Source organism: Buteo buteo, chromosome 18 (genome assembly GCF_964188355.1).
Source record: "Buteo buteo chromosome 18, bButBut1.hap1.1, whole genome shotgun sequence".
NCBI classification, from domain to species: domain Eukaryota; kingdom Metazoa; phylum Chordata; class Aves; order Accipitriformes; family Accipitridae; genus Buteo; species Buteo buteo.
Window position 1 is genome coordinate 28227596 of NC_134188.1, and position 20723 is coordinate 28248318.

Below are 20723 nucleotides of genomic sequence, written 5' to 3' on the forward strand. Positions count from 1 at the left end.
CCAGAACAACTCAGAAAAATCTCCGAAATGAGGATTAACGTGGTGGGACCAGGCTCAAAATGTTAACATCCAAGTATGCCCACAAACTGCCTTATAGATTCGTCCCTGAGTGTCACAACAAAGGAATCAGCTGGAGGCTGCTTGACCCTCGCTGCGATCAAAAACCACTTATCTGGAAATAAAGCAGCTGCATCGCAGGCCGCTACGCCTCAGCAAATGTCAGGATCAAGCCTCAAATTTCCACCCGTCCCCTCTTCCCCAGCTCGGATAAAAGCAGGAAAGGTCAGTGCCAACTCCACCGCCAGCCCTGCAAGCATCGATAAACGCCATTTTCTCCCTCCAACACCCCGTATCCGAGGTCACGCAGCACCGCGGATGGACTGATTGGCTGCGCAGGGGGGATACAGAGTGATTTCAGTGCTTTCATTAGCGGCAACTTTAATCAAGGCCTTTAACACAACCCTCGTTCCAGACGCGCTCTCTGGGTGGCCGACAGCGAGCACTCAAAATGGCTTTAATTTATACCCAGAACCCCAGAAACAGGTGGCAAGCCTGGAAGATTCGATTCGGAAACAGCGCTTGTGGAGAGCCTCCTCCCTCCAAACCCAGCAGGGCAGAACCACGGGGCAGCAGGAGCATCACCCAGCTGCCTCCACCCCGAGCTGCCTTCAGCCCTGCCCTACTCCTCATCCTCCAGGGAACGGCAGAGCTGCTCGTGTCATTGCAATTCAGCTGGCGTTTAACTGCCGGCACGCCTCAGCCAGGCGTTTACAGCATCGGTCTGGGCAGTCTGTTATGTTCAGGCGCTACAAGAGGGTCCCAAATACCTTTTAAAAAGCCATGTTCGACTTTGGCACGCGGTCCGACCGGGTGGAGAAGGGAGAGGTTGTTAAAGACAGGGTTAAAATAAAAAAAAAAAAAAAAGAAAAAGAAAAAGAAAAAAAGGTCCTTTCTCAAATCAATGAAAAACCAAGCCCAGCAAGCCTGGAAACCCCAGCTCAGGCAATGACAGAGCAGCAGAGGAGGAGGCTGAGCACCGAGCGCTACGGCAGTGCAGACGGGAGAGGCTGTTTTGAGGTCCGGGTGTCTGCAACTGCTCTCCTGATTGCAGGAGCATTGGCAGCCTCTGCCGCAGCCACGTCGCAGGTAAAGAAGCAGCCTGCCCACCCTCCATTTATCTTCCTTTTGGAGCTGGTACATGCCCAGCATGGAAAAAGGTGCTGCTGCATCAGGTAGAGCCCTCTCACTGTCTGGTTTGCTGAGGATTTGGGCGCTGGAAGCAAACTCGACACTGTGTGGCGAGGGGACGGCGTCGGCTGCTGCGGCAGCTCTGCAGATGCTGCTAGGAGAATGCCGCGGCTCTTCCAGCTTGGCAAAATCAGCGCTGACCCTTCCAGCGGAGCAGACAAAGAAGCCATCAGCAAACGCCAGCATGAGGCACTCTCTAATCCGAGCCAGACACTCCCTATCTGACTTCATAGCCAATAAAAACCAACAAGGTTGGAAGCAGAGAGCTTGACCTGCTGCAGCCACAAGCTAACGGCCAGGACCAGCATCCTGCACCCGAGCTGATGTGTGCCCCCAGACCATGCCTTGCTCAGAGACAGCCCCTTCTCTGCAGTTTAATCCAGCTCCTTTTTATAGGTGGGAAATTGAGGTACCGGTATTTGAGGTGACAGCCCCAAGGCTACATAGAGCAGCAGCATGAAGGTAATTCATCAGCAACGGGGAGCAGTGAGGGATTGAGACCATCACGCTTCAGTGCTACCCGGGAGACAATACCCACTGAAGTTCAACCCCTTCCAAACCCACTGTTGAGAGGCGAACGTGGTGTTTTCAGCTGCTCCCACCCAGGGCAGAACCTGGAGGTGCCAGGTACAAGGAACAGAACCTCCCCCCAGTGACAAAATCCTTTTCCAGTGACTTGTCCCCATATGGCCTCACCATACGGCTGTTCCCATATCACTAATTCCAGCACATCTCCACAGCTACAAGACTATGTTCAAGTTTCTTGCTTGCCAAATTTCACGACCAATTTATTGACAGTCCTTTTAATATAGGAGAGCTTGAACAAGTGACAGAGGTTAGGCTGCTGGTGTTACCAGACCAAAAAAAACCCAGTTAATTTCCCTAGCATACTAGACACGGATAACTCTGTCAAAGAGCATCTATTACTGGTACTCACCTACCCGTCCCCGCAGCCCTCGTCTGCCATCTCCAGCAAGATGGAGGTTTAAGGAGGATCCTCCTCAAGGAAGGTGGGGTTGGTCCACCCACGCTCACCAGCTATCGCAGAGCAGGCACCCAGGGAAGCCGAAGCAGGCAGCGGTGCGGCCGCACAACGCGCCCGAATCACCTTTGCGAAAGGGAAGGGAGGAAACGGCTGGATTTCAAGAGCGAGAAAGGACCAGACAGGCACACTTGCAGCAGGCAGAGGACGTGCTCTCTGTACCCGTCCTCGATATCACTCGTCGATCACTGGAAACAATCGCAGAGACACCGTATAGAACCGGAGTGACAGTAAGCACACAACTCCACCATCTTTCCTCCCACAAAAAAAAAGAAAAAAAAAGAGAAAAAAAAAACCAAAACACCCCCCCCAAACTTATTCTCACCCTTAAAAAAGCCTCCTGCACGCTTCAAACCCCAAAAGCATGAGCCTGAGGCCCTGCACCCCCTGCGTTCGAACCTGCGTTCTGATGGACATACTTAGAGAAGAGACCCAGAGCTTTCCAATGAGACAGGTATTTATTTAGTTCAAGCGCTAAGGATTTTTGTTGTTGTTGTTGTTTCATATTATCAAACAGAGCTGAGGTACCAGTGACATTCCAACATGAAGAAAAGGAACCTTTTTCCCCTTATACAATTTCTTCAACTACTTGTATCAAGACAAAAAGTGAGTAATGGAATAGCTGCATAATGTACTGTACAACAATCAAGCCAGAGTGGGGAGGAGAAAAGAAACAGAGCAGAAACCTTCACTGTTTACAAAATCATCATTTAAAAAGTCTGTTCCCATGGTTCTACTGGCCATGTCGATGGAGCAAAAGAAAATTAAAACCTAAAACCTGATAGACGGATGGAGCGAGGAATTATGGTGCAAAAAAATTAAGACTGTGTTGCTCCTGTGCTCACTTTGGAAGTGTCTTTTCTCTGGAAAACCGGGATTAGGACAGGATTGAGTCCTGTAGTCACGTTAAGCACTGACTATCAGCAAGGACATACGGTAAAACATACCTGGCTGTCCTGAGCAGACCTCAGGGCCCTCCTGGGGGTAAATGCCAAACAACTGACGACTCGTCCTTGTTCCTGCAACCACAGGGCTGTGTTGAACACGGAGCTTGTGGACACGCTCCTTTCTAGACCTTTTTTTAGAGCAAGTTATAATGGGCCCATTGAACAAACCTGCTCCCAGACAAGCAGCCACTCTCCACAAGCAGCTTCCATTAAAAGCAGCCGAGCTGCTCGTCCACCATAACCCGTACATGCTAAGCCAGCTCCTTGCAAATCCAGTGCTTAAAGCTTGTAACTATGGGAAACATAGGGGTTTGGTTATATCAGAGGCAAAAAAGTATGTGCTTGTGGAAAACAGCAAATGATGGCCAACGTAAGTTGCATGAAGAACCAAAGGGGTAAAAAAAAAAAAAAAAAAAACAAAAACAAAAACAAACCCAAACCGAAAAAGCAGCAAGATGAACCATTTTTGCACAGTTAAGAACAGTACAATACAGGAAAAGCAGCCAGGTTTCCTTCCCCCCAAGAGTTTCTTTTAAATAAAGAATGATCCTTTGTCACATATCATTGATGTTTATTTCAAGACATGCCACGTCAAAAAAACTCGCCTTTAATATTGCATTATAAAAGCACTTTACATCTCATTCTGCCTTTAAGTTATTGTTGTGCAGAGTTGCTATAAACCCAGGGCAGGGCACGAGTCTAGCATTCATTTCAGGAATGAAGAATTCCAAATCTTTTATGCCCATTTCCTGGTGAAAGTGGTGGTGAGGACGATTCCCTTTCTCTTCCCCGGTTGGTTATTTTAGATGGTAGAGGGGCAGAAGAGAACAAAGGAGGAGCCTGAATATTTGCTTGCAATTGTTCATTAAAGTAGCAATCGCAACACAGACTCAAGAATTCCTTCCTGCACTGTAACTCAGCCATATTCGCCCAGCAAACAATGTATTTACAATTGTGTTTATTAACTTACACAGCAACTTCACAATGACTAGTAAAGATTAAAAGGGTGCACTTCTAGTGTGTTCGATTCCGTGTTTCTCGGGTAGCTACATCTCGCAACATCAGCAAAGCTCTAAACAGATTCCTCAGCAAAACAAAACATAATTACTGAAAATAGTAAAAAATTAAGCAAAGAAATAAATATCAAAGAAAAATGGTTAATTGTAAGCCTAGTTAAATAGAAAACTAAATTACTACTTATTTAACCAAACTATACAGCTCTAGTGAACCAAACTAAACCAACTTGGAAGACTGAACATAAAAAAAAAAAAAGCTAAAAAATAAAGGCATAAATCTGCATAATCGTAAGTCGGTTTCCATCCTATTAAACTCCCTTCCTTTCCATCTAAGATCTCTCAACTAGATTTCTGTATGATCAAAGTAAACACCCTCTTCCCCAGTCAACCTACGACCACGCTACAGAAAAGCGGGAGCGACTCCCCCTTTCCATCACCCCCTTTCTCCCAGCCGTGAACTGGCCTGTGAGCACAGCATCTCCACTGGGTAATCCAGCTGCTCTTTCCTCTTTCTGCCAAATTTAAAAGGTTTCAATCCGCTTCGGCAGGTTTTAGTGCCAGTCCTGAATTCACTTAATATTTCCCCTAAAAAAAGAAGCAAACCGCTTTCTCCTCCAAACAGCTGAAAACATTATGTTCCCATCTCTCGGGCAGTAACATTTACTTCATTGGTGTTCTACATAAAAGAAAAAAAAAATTGATCTTAAAACTCATCTTGCACTCGAAACATATTTCCCTGTTTCCTGCAAGTGTTTTGCTAATGCACATCCACCCTCTCCTTCCCCCACCAAATCCTCCAGAAGCCATTCATCCAGTTCAGAAAGACACTTTGTATTTCTCAGTATTCTTTCTTGGAAATGTGTTCACATTGCCTCTGCAAGAACTAAAAAATCCAGTAGCCTTTTGTGGTGTCGAAACCCCCGCTAAGGTTGGTTTCCAAAAACGTTTGGGGGTTTGAAAACCAGTCAGACTATCTCTGCTCAAAAGATTAAAAGCTTGGTTTTAATTTTTTTATTATTGTAAGGATAAGCATTTAACCCTCGGCATATACCACCTCCGCTTGCATTTCTGACTGCCGTCTAGTCATTTCCAGTTTGTTAGAGAAATCAAATGGGTAAGATTTGCGAGCATTCTTCTGCACATACATCTCGTCTAAGTCCAATTCAAAACTTACTCAGTTTCCATCATTTCAAAGTGCAATATCATAACATATTAAAAAAGGAACAAATATTAAGAAATTGTACCTATTTTTTTTTAAAGTTATAACTAGAATATGCTGGAATATTTTGGCTTTTTTTTTTTTTCTTATAAATAATGAAGACACTGACATTTTCTTTGTGTGTGTGTGTGTGTGTGTGCTTGTGAAGCTAATAGATCATCTCCACGAGACAGCCAGCGATGATGAACTGCAATACGTTATTACTGAAAGGGGAAGGTTCAAGCCAATATTCACACTGCAGTCAATGAAGAGTAAAGGGAGGGAAAGCAGTGATGTTCTGGAGAAAGGTAGAAGCCACATGGTATTAGCAGGAACAGCCTCCTTCACTGACAGGCTGCTCTTGAGGCTTTTCCAGTTTTATGTCAATCACTGGAAGAAAGAAGTTAAGGCAAAGAAATATCCAAGTCTGTTTCCCTACCAAGCACAGGTGGGGCAGGATTTTGACTGGCATTTTCAGTTCAGTATTTCCCACTGAAATACTTGAAAAGTATTTTCAAAAAGCTCTTGAAAAGACCAGCTTCAAAACAAAGTCAAGATACAGGTTTCTCAGCAGCCCCTCTTGCCCTGGCATTAGCACGTTCTTAAGTACATAGCAGAAATAACGTCAGACCCCAAATGTCTGTCTCTAACCAGAGTCTGCTCGTCCCCAGCTATCTCTTCTCGTTCTAAAGTGACTACTACAGTAATTAAAGATGTATACGCTGAAAGGTGGGTCTAATCATCATTTCCAGAGGGAACCAGTAACAGCTTGGAAACTCCCAGTTTCAAATCAATGCTGGATTCAGCCTTCCAGCACTGAGAGCAGCACCTGCAGCTGGTGGGCACCCAGGAGGGGCTCTACCTGCTGGCTCAAAGAACAACGAAGCCCTGGAGATAGCAGGAGCCTGGAGGAAACCAGGGAAGGAAAGCTTGCTTTCTTCTCAAACTCCTGCTCCTCTATACTTCACTGCCAACTGGCAAGTATTTCCCTCTCGCTCCCCTATCCGCACGCAGCTTTGGACAGGCAGGAGAGGCTGCTTGGGTTTGAATACAGATGGCAGCGTGTGCTCTGCTAAGAGAATCCCCCAGCAGCATATTCTAGCGAGGCCATTCCTTCTCACACTGTGCCCATCACTAACCCCCGAGTACTTACACCACCCACAGCTCGCAGATGCGATGCTCCTCCGTACACGCCATCCTGAACTCTCCCATCAATCCTTCCTCTAGTTAAACCGCTCTGCTCACCCCGCTGCCAGCCAACAAAACCCCTACTGCCTCCCTGAACTCACCCCTTGCAACGACAGCTAATATCCAAGAAGAACATAAGGTCGCTGGAGAGCGTGCTGCTCTGAACCAGCCTGTGATAAGCTACTCCCTTTGTGGCACTCCAATTCCCGACTGATGCCCCACAGTTACAACGCTTAGGCAGCCTTTCACAGGAGGAGCTTTGAACACTAATCCCCAAACCCGACTCAAGGCAGTTCAGCAAAAGTCTCGAGCGTTTCCCTTATCAGTTAACACAGAGGCAAACAGGTCACACAGCTGGTACTTCCAACTTATTTCTTTAGGGGGTTGAAGTTGCTTTTTACAGAGGTTGGGAGAAAATAAACACAAAAAGGGAAACAAAAGACCAGTAATCCGTCTGAAATATTTGGTCTGTTTGTTTCGCTGATTTAAACCTCGACACATCTAAGAGTCAGAGATGCTCAAAATGAGCCTTGCCAGCTTCATCGCCAAGCACAAGCAGTTCAAGATCCTTGAACCCTCAACGTTCTGCAAAAAAAGCCTATGGAAAATCCCCCACTATTAATCCTAGTGCAGCTGTCTGGGAGACAATCGTATTCAATTTCTGCTATCTGCAGCCTGCAGGAAGTCAAATTCAAAGTGCCCTTATTGCACTCCCATTTAGAGACCGGTGATCAAACTCCCCGATAGGGAAACTGCAGGCCCATCAGCCAGTGCCTGTGCATGCTACTACCATCCTCATTAATAAAGATGGTTGCTCATTAACCTTTTGGTGACCTGCATAACGAAGTATTTTTGATCAATCAAGTCTGTATCGCACAAAGCTTGTGCCTTAGCAGTTGCAACCCACAGCTTCCCAAATCCTCCTTTCCCCTCTGCAGTAAGACACTCTACAGGAGATGTAGTTTGAGCACCAAGCTTGTCCCCCTCTGACAGTTCCTGCCACATCCTTCCTCCAAAGCACCACTTGTCCTCCATTTACCAGCTGCCAGCTACGTGATCCCTGCTGCAAATAAAACTGACAACCCTGAAAAAAAGTTCCTCCACTCAAAAAAGCTTACCCCCTTCTAGTATTTCATCAACTCTTTCAATCAAGATGCAATGCAACCCCTCTTTGCTCCCACCTGGAAGCACCCACCGTGGTTTCCCCCACTCTTTGTCCATTCATGTCCCGTCCAGCACTCTTGCTGCAGGAGGAGCTGTGTGCAGAGGCAAGCAGCCCTCCCTCTCCACTTTCTGCATTACCTGTCCTCTCTAATCCAAGGGAGCAGAAATAGGTATTCAGGTGGAGCAGAGACTGTAAGAAGTGGCTCAGTTTCCACAGAACTTCTCTCACCTTCAGAACTATGCTGAACAACCACAACCACTCCTACAGTTCTGTCACAAGCCACCCACAAAAGCAACTTCATGGGCTTAACTGCCCTCCCCAAACACACCCAGCTGGCCAGGTAAGCGATTCAGATTTAGCCATACTGCTTGTTATGCAGAAAGCTTTATCCCTTTTCCATCCTTCATGCCACCTCCTTTCCTTTGCCCAAGACTGATCCCTTCAGTTGAGTCTTCTCCTCCCTCACACCACACAGATGCCTGCCCAGAGCCGTCTGGGGTCAAGCACTGTGACAGGCTGCCCTGGGAGGTTATGGGATGTCCATCCCTGGAGATGTCTGAAGTTTCCCTGAACACAACCCTGAGAAACTGGCCTGATTTTGGAGTTAGCCCTGCTTTGAGCAGGAGGGTTGGAGAAGGGACCTACAGAGGTCCCTTCCACCCTAGCTTATTCTAGGACTCTGCAGGGCAAATCTGCAAGAGCCATAGAGTTTTCTTCAGGGCTCTTTGCAGCTGTTTTCCCCCACTTCATAGTCTCCCCCTCCCTCCTCACATCCAACCTCCTCAAACACCAAGCATCTGGATCTGACTGCACCCTTCTGCACCTTCCTGTTGTCTTTCATTCAGCTGTCCTCACTTTTATACTACCTCGCAGCCCTAAGCATCCCTACTTCCCCTGCTTTACAGTAGGGGCCTCCACACTTAACACTCCTAGTCCCAGCCTTCTATCCCACCAGGCCTTCTTCCTCAGGACTTCAAGCTCGAAGGTTACTTGCCCCTATTCCCCCTCTCAGGCCTCTTTTTGGGATGTCCATAAGCTGACCGAGGGCTGCAGGACAGATATTGTTCCCTCCTCCTTCATCCTTGTTATTCAGGGCCTGCATTTTCCTCGTCCACGGTAATGCCTGGCAGCGCTTTGCCACCACTGAATCGCAGCACAGACGCATAAAGGATACTGTCTTCTCTACTTTTGTCTTGTGTGCTTTCCATTCCAGGCAAGGCAGCTGCCACGCGTCGGAAAAGCTGCAAAAAAACACACAGGGAACAGATCAAAACAATCGTACTTTAAAGAGTGCACCCCAGTTGATACAGTTCAAACAATGATTCAATACATCCTTTGGTACTATTTACACTGCTTACACCAAAAAGCCTGACACCAAACATAACCTTTATTCTTACGAAAAGGCAAACCACATTTTTGTTGTTATTGAAGATCAAATGTTACTGGCTACAAGCAGCAAACCTTCTACCACCTTCTCTGCAAATATGCTCTGTTTGGAATCCAGCATTTCCACTTCACATCTGCCATAGATGTCCACAGACCCCCAACAACTTCCCCAAGTCAGGTGAGAACTCCACATCTGCACAGAGTATTCGCTACACAGGAGCATGGACACACTGATAAAGTCAAACACAACATCCAGGAGTCTGTCACCAATACTGGCCAAGCTAGCACATACAGAAGAGTGTCAGAATAGGGCATGTACATAATGACATCCCCTAAGCACCTTCTTCCAGGCTCCACGTTATCTGTGGCTCAGGCTCCCTATGAACCAGACAAAGAATCTTTCCTTCAGGAATTTGCCCAATCCTTTTCTGAGCACCCTCAACTTTCAGTACCCACTCCATCATTATCATTTGTCCATACTCAGGGTATAAAACACAGAGCAGGAACAAGTGTCAAGAGCACTTGCAATCCCAAAGCAGTTGTTCTACCTCTCACTTGGACACTGTCTCCTAGCAAGGTCTTTGCTCCAAACTCTTTGTAGTTTTATTCCACTTGAAGGAGGCTGAGAGATAAGACTGAACAGGATCAACTCCCCCTCCTGCATTTCCTACCTTTGCCCCTGAGGCTCAAACTTCTGGTTCCTACCACATGGCTTTTCCCCAGCCCTCTGGGCAAGGACCCTACAGATTAGTGCACGAGAATTCACGTGAATTTCCTGAACCCACGATACCCTGTCTTCTCCTGCACAGGAACAGCACGGTTAAGGACTATCCTTCAGCTGTGTGCGATTTCTCTGAGAAGCTGTCATGTTCAGTTGGTAGGAACCACACAAGTTTCATCAGTAGTGTTCTCTTTTTTATGTGCCTCGGCAAGTGTGCGCGCAGCAGGACAGGAGGACAGGACAGATCAGATGGATGGAAGGATATACAGCACCTTTACTATTCATCAGGGTTATCAAATGACTACCTAATTGTTTCTTACCTTTGAAGAACAGCCCTAGTAGAGTTTTGATCCCATGCTGATGCACTCAGCACACACCCAGATAAGCTTCTGACATACACTGCATTAATATTTTTACACCATTACAGACATTGTTACTTCTATATGTTTCTTGCTTGCATGTTATCAGGCATCCAGGACACTAGATGTTACTAGATGTTAAGCGCTCAACATCTCCATCCATCAGTGTGTTAACATCACCGCACTGCATGCCCGACAGCAGCTCAGGAGTCCCAAAATGCCTGGTGCAAGTCTGACGTCAGCCTTAATGTGTTAAATGGACATTATTGCACATTATTTCAGTCCTCTCCTCAAATGACACAAAGCTAAACCACTTATTCCCAGTGACCCACTTTCTACAGAAAACTGAGCCAAGCCACTGTCAGTCTGTTTATATTATGAATGTTGGTACCTGAAACAGCTTTGCAGATCAGGGCGCAAGTGCTTTTGCAAATTTGGCCCTGAGCGTCCAAATAATGATGGGAAGACATTAAGACAACTTTATCGGCTTGACAAGTACCCTCCAAGCTAATCATGAATAAGTCCCCAGGTTTGTCAGGTGCGGCTGTGACCTTTGCAGGGCAGGACAGGAGTACAAACACAATATGCTCGTTGGTATCTGACCTTCGCTGTCACCACTGCTGTTATAAAGAGACTGCTACGTGAGGAGAGGACAAAACTGACAGGTAGAAAAAGGCAAAGCTGCTTTCCTTCACCATTCCCATCATCTCCCTCATAACCACTCTAGAAACCATCTCCAGCATCCTCACCCCTTTTTCACCAACAGCAACACCACTTCATAGGCATACACTGAAATCTGGACTGAGACAAGGATAGGGTCTAAGAAGCCGGTCCTTGATATATCTCACTGATTTTAGCCAACAATTTCAAAGCAAAAAAGCTTAGTATCCCCCTCAAAGTTTGTATTAACCTCTGCCATTATCTTGAGCCTCCCAGCCTCACTGAAAAGTTCTCATATGCCGACAACAAAGAAACAAAGATCACGTCAAAATTCTAGATGCTAAACTGTACTAGCCACCGACACCGACAGCAGGAACACACAACCACCCAAAAGTATAAAGGCAAGAGAGACTTCCTGGTCAGAATTAAGATAATTTGGACACGGGGAGAAGTTAAACCTTGATCTAGTTGTAATCCTTGTACAAAAAAAGTCCTATCAATTGAACTCACCACTTCTTGTTACTGTATCTGCTTGCCTCATCTCAGCACCACTCTTCACTCTTAATTCTGCTTGAAAAGGCAACGTGACTATGATTTTTCCAAGCATTTTAAAACTAGTCAGACATAAGCACTTTGGCTTGTAAGAATGAAATGGGGGAAAAGAAAGAAGCTGCAGACTTTCAGAGCAATCTCTCATCATATCCTTATGGTCAGCATTATTTTTCCTTGCCATTCCAATCAGATAAGAGGACAGCACTACCAACATCCTTAGCTTAATTACTTTTCAAAAGGCTTTTCTTTCACTCAGTATAGCACTAGACTATCCATTATAAGTTCTTTTGCATCTTGGAGATGATCAAGGAAGTAATTGAGATTTAATCTCATCTTCCTCTGGAAGCCTTAAAAGTTTTAGTACCATATTTGAATCCACAAGCACTCTGCAGTCTCGATGGTTTCTTTGCATTTAACAGTCTTCGACAGACTTCCTGACTCAATCATATTTGGGTACAAAAGGTTCTGACTCTTGTTCTTTACTGGGCTTTGTCCCTAAAGTTACTTCTACTCTCAAAATATTCAATATTTGGTGAGCTTTCACAGGCTGATTAACAGATCTCAACTTCAGTTTTATGAAAATAAACAGCTTTGTGACTTCTGGGGGAAAAAAAAAAAAGAAAAAAGGATTACTGGACAGCCACACAGCTGTATTGCAAAATATTCAATACCACCTACAGTTATGCTTTCAGAAGTGTACTGGTATGTTGTCAATGCATAAATAGATGATATGGTAAACTCTGCTCCTCTCTGGCACATCACTTCATAGCTGTATCTATCCCTATTAGCTCTGCAGGAGAAGATCTGTTAAACCTCTCATCCTTCCAACACACACTTTCCTGCTGATATGCAAGTGATACACTAGATGTAGAAAATGGAGCAAACTAGCTTACTTACCCCTCCAGTATACTGGCGGGTTTTTTTGCTCATACACTACAGTCTTAAGAGTAATTTTGACCCAGTTCTTGACACAGAAGGTTTGGGTTGAAAAAAAATCCCTCCCATCAGTTTTAAGGGTGGCTATGCAACAGAGTTTGGCACAATCCTACCAGATCATGCCTAAATTAGGTTGCTCACTTGCCATCTTTGCTCCGATAGAAACAGGGGAAATGCATCACTTCATACAGCTCTTTGCTGATGTCATGCACCTTGAGATCCTAGGTGGAAACAGCATTACAAAAAAAAATTGCTTTAAACTGTGACATTGCTATTTATTTCCCTCTTGTTCAATACGTAGAAAGTGAGGGATGCAGTTTATAGAGGGGAGAGGTGGGGAGTCTTAAAAAAAAACTCAGCTAATGGGAGCCAACTGGAATTACTGCATTTAAACCAAGCTGCTGACAGAAAGGCTAAGTGTTTAAAATACAGTAATCCTTTCTTTACATTAAGACCAGGAATAAAATTATGCCTTTAGCAGTATTTCTCCCCTAAATTATTTGACTAAAAAAGGAATTTGGCAACTAAGAAAATAACTTTCTTTCTTATTAACCTTCTGCTTATCAGCCACAGCATGTGTGAACAAATCCAATTAGGGAAACTTCATGATGGTTAGAAAGCAGCCTTCTACACAGGGACCTTACTGCTTCGTAGGACCCAAGCCAGCAGTCTTATCCCACTGAAAAATGCCACAGGCAGTTGCATATATATATATGCATATATTATTAGTGCATACACACACACATATATATGTCTAAATATCTGTGCATATATGTGTGCATGAAAACACATGTGTTAGTGAGCATTCAGGACTTTTTTCCAAGGCAGGAGTTAAACGCAGCTATCTGAAAGACTGAGCCACACAAATTCTCTTTCAGCATTCAACCCTGCAACCTCCCTCCTGATTAAACTCTGAAAAAAAAAAACCAACCCTCATCTCTCACCATCAGTTTCAATTCATTTGCCAAACTGTGCCTTTCCTACTACTCCAGCCAGTAAATCCCCAACAGATCAGTGTCACAAATGACTGTAGGCATGAAACAGTTTTCACTGTAACACTCCGGCAGCAATATGGAAAGGACAGGAGGATCACTGTCCAGATGGAAAAGCCAAGCAAGAAACCTGTTCTCCAACGCAAAGCAAACAAAAATGTTTCCCTAATTCTCATTCTCCAAGGAGAGCAGTGCAACTCAAAGAATAATTCTTGCCCATCAGATAGACAAAAATCAAAAGACAGGAGAAAGAGCCAAGCTGCTAGATGCAGCCAGCTCTGTGAAAACAGGGTTACTCGAGGGGCCACGGTCCTTTAGCTACTGCCGTGAGAAAGTTTTTCTGCCAAATACTATATTCAGCCTGTGGCTCTTTGAGAGCAAATGTGAAGTGTGCCAGGTACTGCTGTAAGGAGGTCTTCAGGGCTCTCCCCCCTCTCTCTTTCTACAAGACAGCAAAATGAACCCTGACATATTCTGGGCATGAAATCCACAGACTAACAATAAGATTCCCTGAAATACAGACTGCCGAGATAGAGCATGAAACTCAAAGTCTTTTAAAGCTTATTCAGGGCTGACAAATAAAACGAATTAGAGACTACAATTCTCTGCATTAACTGAAGTTATCTACTTCTCTCCTCAGTCTAAGGCTCCCCAGCAATCAGTCTTTGCTGAAACTTGCAGGATCCAAAAGCCAATTTTTTCTTCCTACTGCATCACTTTAACCCCAGAACAATAATATTGCCATTTTTACTCCATAGTATCATTCACTCATTTTTCCTTTAACACCCACTCCCCAAAGCCAGAAAGAACAGTAAGTGTATAGTACCCTGGTGACTGGAGACAGCTCTACGCTAACAGATCCAACAGCACACAGCAGCTGTATGTTACAATCTAGTTTGACAGTGTGCAACGAGAAGAGATGAGGCTTGCCCCAGCAGCTCATCAGATCAGTCTTCGGGGAAAAGAAATGCCAGAGAAGTCATAAAATGAAAGTCTGCCGTGTCCAAGTTTCAGCCAGCATGTACAGAGGCTGCAAATCCTCTCTACTTTCTCTGCAGTGGCTACATGGATGATCCACCCCTAAGCCTCTAAACCAAGCCACAGGTTACTCACTTCCACCTCAGCCCCCAGTACTGCGTTAGCTGAGGTACCTTCTTCTGAGCTGTCCCCTTTCATGCCACAGGGGAATGACAAAAAAAGCCTGTCAGCAGTACATTCCCCTCTATTTCTCTGTTGGTAGAAGATCCCGGCATTAAAATACATGCTGTTTGAAGTATGGTGCAACTCACCTTCTAGAGTCACACTATAAAGCCAGGCACTCTGGATCTGTAGGATAGCTGCAGTGAGCACAGAGCTGAAGACAGTGCCCCTTCCTCTTATCTGTGCTGCCTTCCAGCAGCAAAGGATGAACAAGAAGCTAAAAGTAGTACACAAGGTCAAAAGTACCCTGGCTTCCCACGGACGGCTAGGAAAAAAGTGACACAGCTGAGGAGGTGAAAAAGTCTTAGCCATTACCCTCCTCAAGCAGGACAAGAAATTAAGCTTCTTCTGTATCCTTAAAGGGGCAAACACTGCTTCTGAAACCTTGTGGACAGCATCCTTGGAGAACCCTAGTGCTTGGGCCAACACAAAGAGCACTAAGGTTCACCACCTATGAGATAACATTATTCTTCAACATCTGACTAAAACTAGAATGAGGTTGGTGTACTGGCTAGTGCCCCACAGCATCTCCCAAGCTGCCCAAATGGCTGCCTCTGTGTCTGCTAACCCTGCCTGGCAGTCAGATCCAGGGCAGTGAGGGCTGCAAGTCATGTCTCCAGGACTCACCTGCACACAAGTTACAGTGGAATTCACATCTCTGACCTGAAAGAGAGGATGGAAAGAAAGCAAGGAAGCTATGGTGGGCCAAACACGAGGTGTTAGTAAAAACAGAGCTCGCTCTGGAATTGGTAACATCAAGGTGCCTACATCCAACACCACACAGAAATCAAAACCTTAATGAGAAGGGGATGGAAATGCCAAGAAGCCAACAATAGAGGACTAAGGGTTCAACTTCATCCCAAGTCTCTTTCTGCATTAGCTTGTGCCATTCCCTACCTTTAACCCAGGGCACAGGATTCAGTTCCAGGGGACAGATTTTGTACTGGGAAAATAGGACATCGGGGAAACAACAGTGTTTTGTCAGCTTTTCTGGACTGTCCAGACAGGCTGCCAAGTGAAGTACTGACAACCTGTGAAGTTTTTAACAGTGGCAGGCAAGAGTTTTGTGTGGAATTTAAAAAAACCAAAACAACAACAAAACAAGAAAGCCACACACCAAAACAGTTCATATTCCCTAATCTACATATTTCAGTCATACGCAGTATCAAAGCCGCATGGTAATTGCTAAATCTCAACCTACACCCTAGTGGACAAATCAATGACTCGTCAACTAGTCTAAGATTCACCTTTACGTTAATATTTGATATCCAGCACTAAGTGGTCTTAATTTTTATATAAACATGTTTCATTATATGTAGTCAAAATATGGACTTTGTATCTAAAACAATTTGACACTTGAATTAAAAATCCTGTATGAAAATAACTTGGACAGCAATTGCTCTGCAGACTCATAATGTATTATGGATAGAAGTTATCAGTTATGGGAAGGTCAAATTTGCATTCAGCTTATTAAAGAAAGATTTTATACAGGTTATGGGAAGAGTATCCATTCTGCAGTTGTACCTATATGCTTTCCCATTTCATTGGGGAAGAATTTATTGACAAGTTAGTAAAATAAATTCATACCATTCAATAGAGAAGCTGCAAGGAAACAGAGATCTAAATAACTAGCGGTATTAAAAGTCTTATCCTTTGAGAATCGTTTCAACAACTAGTTACAAAACTAATAAAAAATGAGGGTTTCAAATATATAGAATAGTTTTGAAGCTCCTGAAAATCCCAGTCCATGCATGCAACACAAGGATCAAAACTCAGAAGAAAAATCCATTTCTAGTTCTTTTTGAAAAACCACTTGTATCTTTTGTTTTGATATTTTACACAGAGAACGAAGTCACTTAAAATCTGTCTTCTTGTCCCATTCTGACAAGACCTCACACTACATGAAGTACCCACTCGGATTATGATGCAGTGATATGTAACAGCCCCAAGTTTTTTAGATACTACTGTTTATTGATGTTAGTGAAGAACAGGATTTATGTCTCGGAACACCGAATCTTCTATTTAATACAGAGAGAACTAGCCCCCAGGCTCCCACCACCACTTTTTTTTTTTTTCCTGGAGCTGAATTACCATGCCTATTTTCTCACAGAAGTAGTCTTACAGCATGTAACCTGGCAATTAAAATCAGAGGCATAATTTGTCTAGACCTCCGTTATGCAACTAAGATTTTTCTCTAGAGTGTGTGCAAGTGAGGCTACAGCTATAGAAATGGCTCTATGCTCTGACAATCTCATTACTACAATCCCTGAACAGCTTCAGCATAAAATACAAAAAGGCAAAGTTTGTTCCTTCATAATGTATTAAACAGAGCGACCATCCTTCACGATGAAGGCTGTAATAGCTTTACAAAGCACATGTTTTATTAAACGACAGTATCTTATGCCAAAACAGACTACAGGCATACCAGACAAGATCTTCCTACTTACATCTCAAATCACCAGGGCTCCAACTGGCCCTGAAAGCCACAAGCTACCTTATAGGCTTGGACACAGACTTCTGGAAACATGTCAGCTGCACAGTAACTCCCTCAAGGAAAGAGGGAGTAGAGAGCTTCATCATCATCATTCCTCTCAGCGAGGCAACTGCTCTCAAGTGCACACCCCCTAGTCTAAGTAAAGATTAAGGATTCCAGCACAGAATCCAAGCCTTAATTACAAGCCAGCCCCTCTGTTGTGGCAGGATAATTGGTGGACCCTGCAACTGAACACTTTCATGCCTCCTAATGCACTGAAACACAGTGTTAAGTTAACACATCTAATTATTCCATTATATAGGGAATAATTTTGCTACTAATATACAAAGTCAAGGGACATTTTAATAACAGAACCTTTAGTCTTGTCTATAATGTACAAAGTAATTTATAACCCCGTTTTAGCAGCTCCTGATACAATTCTCCATACAAACCATTTGTGTAACTACATATATAAAATATACATGTGATTATATACATACATGTATGTGTGTGCATGCGTTTGCTCTGTGGAGACACCCAAGAATGAATGTCTTCTACATCTCGCACTACTGCATTTCCTCCTACCACAAGACCAGCTGCCAAATGCTTTAGCAGTCACGACTCCGTATGAGAAATCGCTAGATCAATGAAAAAGCAGTATCCCATTATGCACTGAGTCAGTAAGGATGTCTCTATTCATGATCTGCTAGTAAGCATATTTGCTTACATAACTAATAAGCTCAACAAAATTTCTTTCATGTAAACACCAGATCAGTTCCACAGCGTTTACTACTTTCACCAGTTCACTGTTTGCCAAGTGATTTATCTTCATTAACACAAGTGCTAAAACTTCATCTAGCAGGTCAGAATTTAAAGAGCTGCAGCTCATCTCACAACATAAAAACCTAATTTCGTTGCAGTTACATCAGCTCTGAAGACATTTCACTGCTGTCCGCAATTCAAAAGCAACTCGTCATCTAACAGAAATAAATAGCTTTGGCTGTCCAAGAACATTTGCTCACACTTTCAGTGCCTTCCAACAGAGTGGGAACACCAGTTTACACTGTCTCACTGTACAGTGGAAGCATTTTAAGCCATTGCATTCCTCCTTGACTGGTTTGCCTGCATTCTTTCACTGAATAGATATCAGAAACAGTCCTTGGACCTGCGTTTCCTCAACTTTTTGGCTCATGCCTTAATCCCTTCAATCTAAACACCAAATCTGGATTATCAAAAATCCAGGAAGGTATGATTCCGTACCCACAACGCTTCTGTAACTCCTCTTTTCTACGGGGAAAGAAGTTCAAAGTCATTTGCTGCAAAGTCAGGGATCCTTCTGAACCTCAGTCAAAAATTCAACTCCGAGACGTTGCTCGCTATGTATGGACTACAAATGTCCCTCTGACACCCTTTGCAAAGGCTTCCCAATGTCTAGGGAAGTCCTATTTCCACAACTGGGCATTAACAGAAGTAGTGTAGGCTGCAACCAGTCCTGAGACATTACTCACCTGTTTTACATTGTATCCTGCTTTTGCACTAGTTTCAATGAACATTACATTCAGCTCTTTGGCTTTTCTTTCTCCTTCCTCAATGGACACTTGTCTGGGAAAGATAATAGAGAATTAGGAAAAAAAACCCAAACAGACAAACACCTTGAAAATTAAGATTTTCATCTTCAACCCAAGGGGATGACTGCTTCATTAACAGTTCTGAAAACATTTAACTTTTTTTTCCCCTGCATACAGATGCCACATACTGAGCACAGCTGTAGACAAGGATCATCACTTCATTGTATCAGATGGACCTCTATCGCACGCTTGGGTCCCAAAGTAGAACTCAGCTTTCCAGTGGAACAGCTAAGTGGGCCAAGTAGACTTCTCCAAATCCCTGTCCAGGAAGCTATGTTTTTATGTCTGAACAATTAGCAATCAACAGATTTTAATACCCCAGTAACAATTGTCAACTTGCAGCCTACCAAACTATTTTGATAAGGGACCAAGCGTAACTACCTCATATCAAATTAATTTTGTCCTGTTATCCCCTGGGTAGGTGTGCCACCCATTAAGCAGTCTGCTACAGCAAAAACTGGGGGAAACTTTGGTTCAAGAACTGCCAAACAAAAATCATGAGGTATATGAGGGGCACATGTGTGCATAAGGAATTCTTAATAGGCTGTTATAAATCTGAAATAGGGGTCACAAGTGAATCTATTCTGAAGAAATAAGGATTTCATTCAAATCCAGAATACTTCCCTCTCATGCTTTTGTTTTACCTTTGTGACCTTTTACTCATTTGTGCTAAGAATATCATAAACCCAGAATAAGCAGAGTACACAATGCAACAAAAGCTGAAGATGCACAACTTCTAATAAAAATACTTAAGTTTGCCAACTTAAAAAAACCCTGAAGAGTTTTAAAAGGGAGGATTACTTGCACCTATCATATATATCTGAGCAAATCTATTAAGCATGAATAATTGTAACGACTTTAGCTTATTCATTCACTGATGGAGGTTGTAGTTAACACTCCATTCTCTCCTGACATCCGAACAAGTTGGTGACAGTTTCTCAACTCATTCACAGCATCATGCTGGAACCTTGTGCTTATCCAAATGAAAGAAGTTTTAAAACTGAGATTTCTCTAGTCACAGCCATCTCCAGCATAGTTAAAACAAGTTTGAGGAGTTTGTGGGGGAAAAAAAAAACCCACACACAAGTGTCCTTTTTATAATAGTTGTCTAGGAGAAAACAGCAGCAGATTAAGAAAAACATTTGAAAGATGAGTTATTCCTCCATACCTCTTATCTGCTAGATCTGTTTTATTTCCCACCAGCATAATGATGACATCACTGCCCCTTTCCGTTCTGACATCATCAATCCATTTTGTTGTTTGCTGGAACGAGTTTACATCTAACAGAGAACAGTGGAGAGGATTATCACTGCAGGTATTCTTCACCAATCACTAGTAAATACACCTGTAAACCTCAAATAAAAGCTTCATATTCTCTAGAATTGGCATAATAGGGAGATGAAGAATCAGCAAGTGAAACCCTAAGTCTCCCACACTGAAGCATATGAAAACTTTGGAATTAATTTCAAATGGGCTACTACTTCATTACAGGTGAATTCAAAGCCAGGAAGTGAACCGAGTTGATCTATAATTTGGTTTTGACAGCATCTAAAATGAGAAGTCTGATCACTGTGTTTTAGACCAGTTCCCTCTTTTTTTTAGTTCAACATAAAATATTTTATATAGAGAATGGGGATTAATGTGCATTCTGTATTATGGGGACATTGCATTCTATACTGCTCATGACTCGTGCATCTACAGCAAGAGGTTCCTACAGTTTCATTGCTTCTCAAAAGTACTTAATACCAGCTACACATTTTGTACAGCTTAATCACTTTTTACTTGCTAGGTTCAGGATTTTCTCTAGGAAATATCAGGGTTATACAACATACTAGCAACTCCTGTATTGTTGAACAGTGAGTTCAAAATAGTTTGCAAATCATTTGCACAGAACCAGAAATACAAATCTAACCTATCCACAGATGCTTTTCCTTAATAATATGCCCTTAAAAGCTGCAAGATAAGAATTTTAGGAAGCTATCCTGATCTAATGAGACAGTATGTTGTTTGAA

The 20723-nt window shown here is 43.5% G+C and overlaps 1 protein-coding gene across 5 annotated transcripts in view; it reads right to left on the bottom strand.

The window, feature by feature from the left end:
• Positions 1-3787: 3787 nt before the first annotated feature.
• The window catches only part of RAB6A (RAB6A, member RAS oncogene family), a 64310-nt gene continuing 47374 nt past the window's right edge, over positions 3788-20723 (bottom strand). For all 5 annotated transcript variants that reach the window (XM_075050279.1, XM_075050280.1, XM_075050283.1 and 2 more), the window contains 4 exons: positions 19880-19991; positions 18592-18685; positions 8979-9045; positions 3788-5841 (listed from right to left, as the gene is read on the bottom strand). In XM_075050279.1, the coding sequence (XP_074906380.1) occupies positions 5777-5841; positions 8979-9045; positions 18592-18685; positions 19880-19991 (338 nt within the window). In that variant the 3' untranslated portion in view covers positions 3788-5776. The remainder of the gene's footprint in view (positions 5842-8978; positions 9046-18591; positions 18686-19879; positions 19992-20723) is intronic.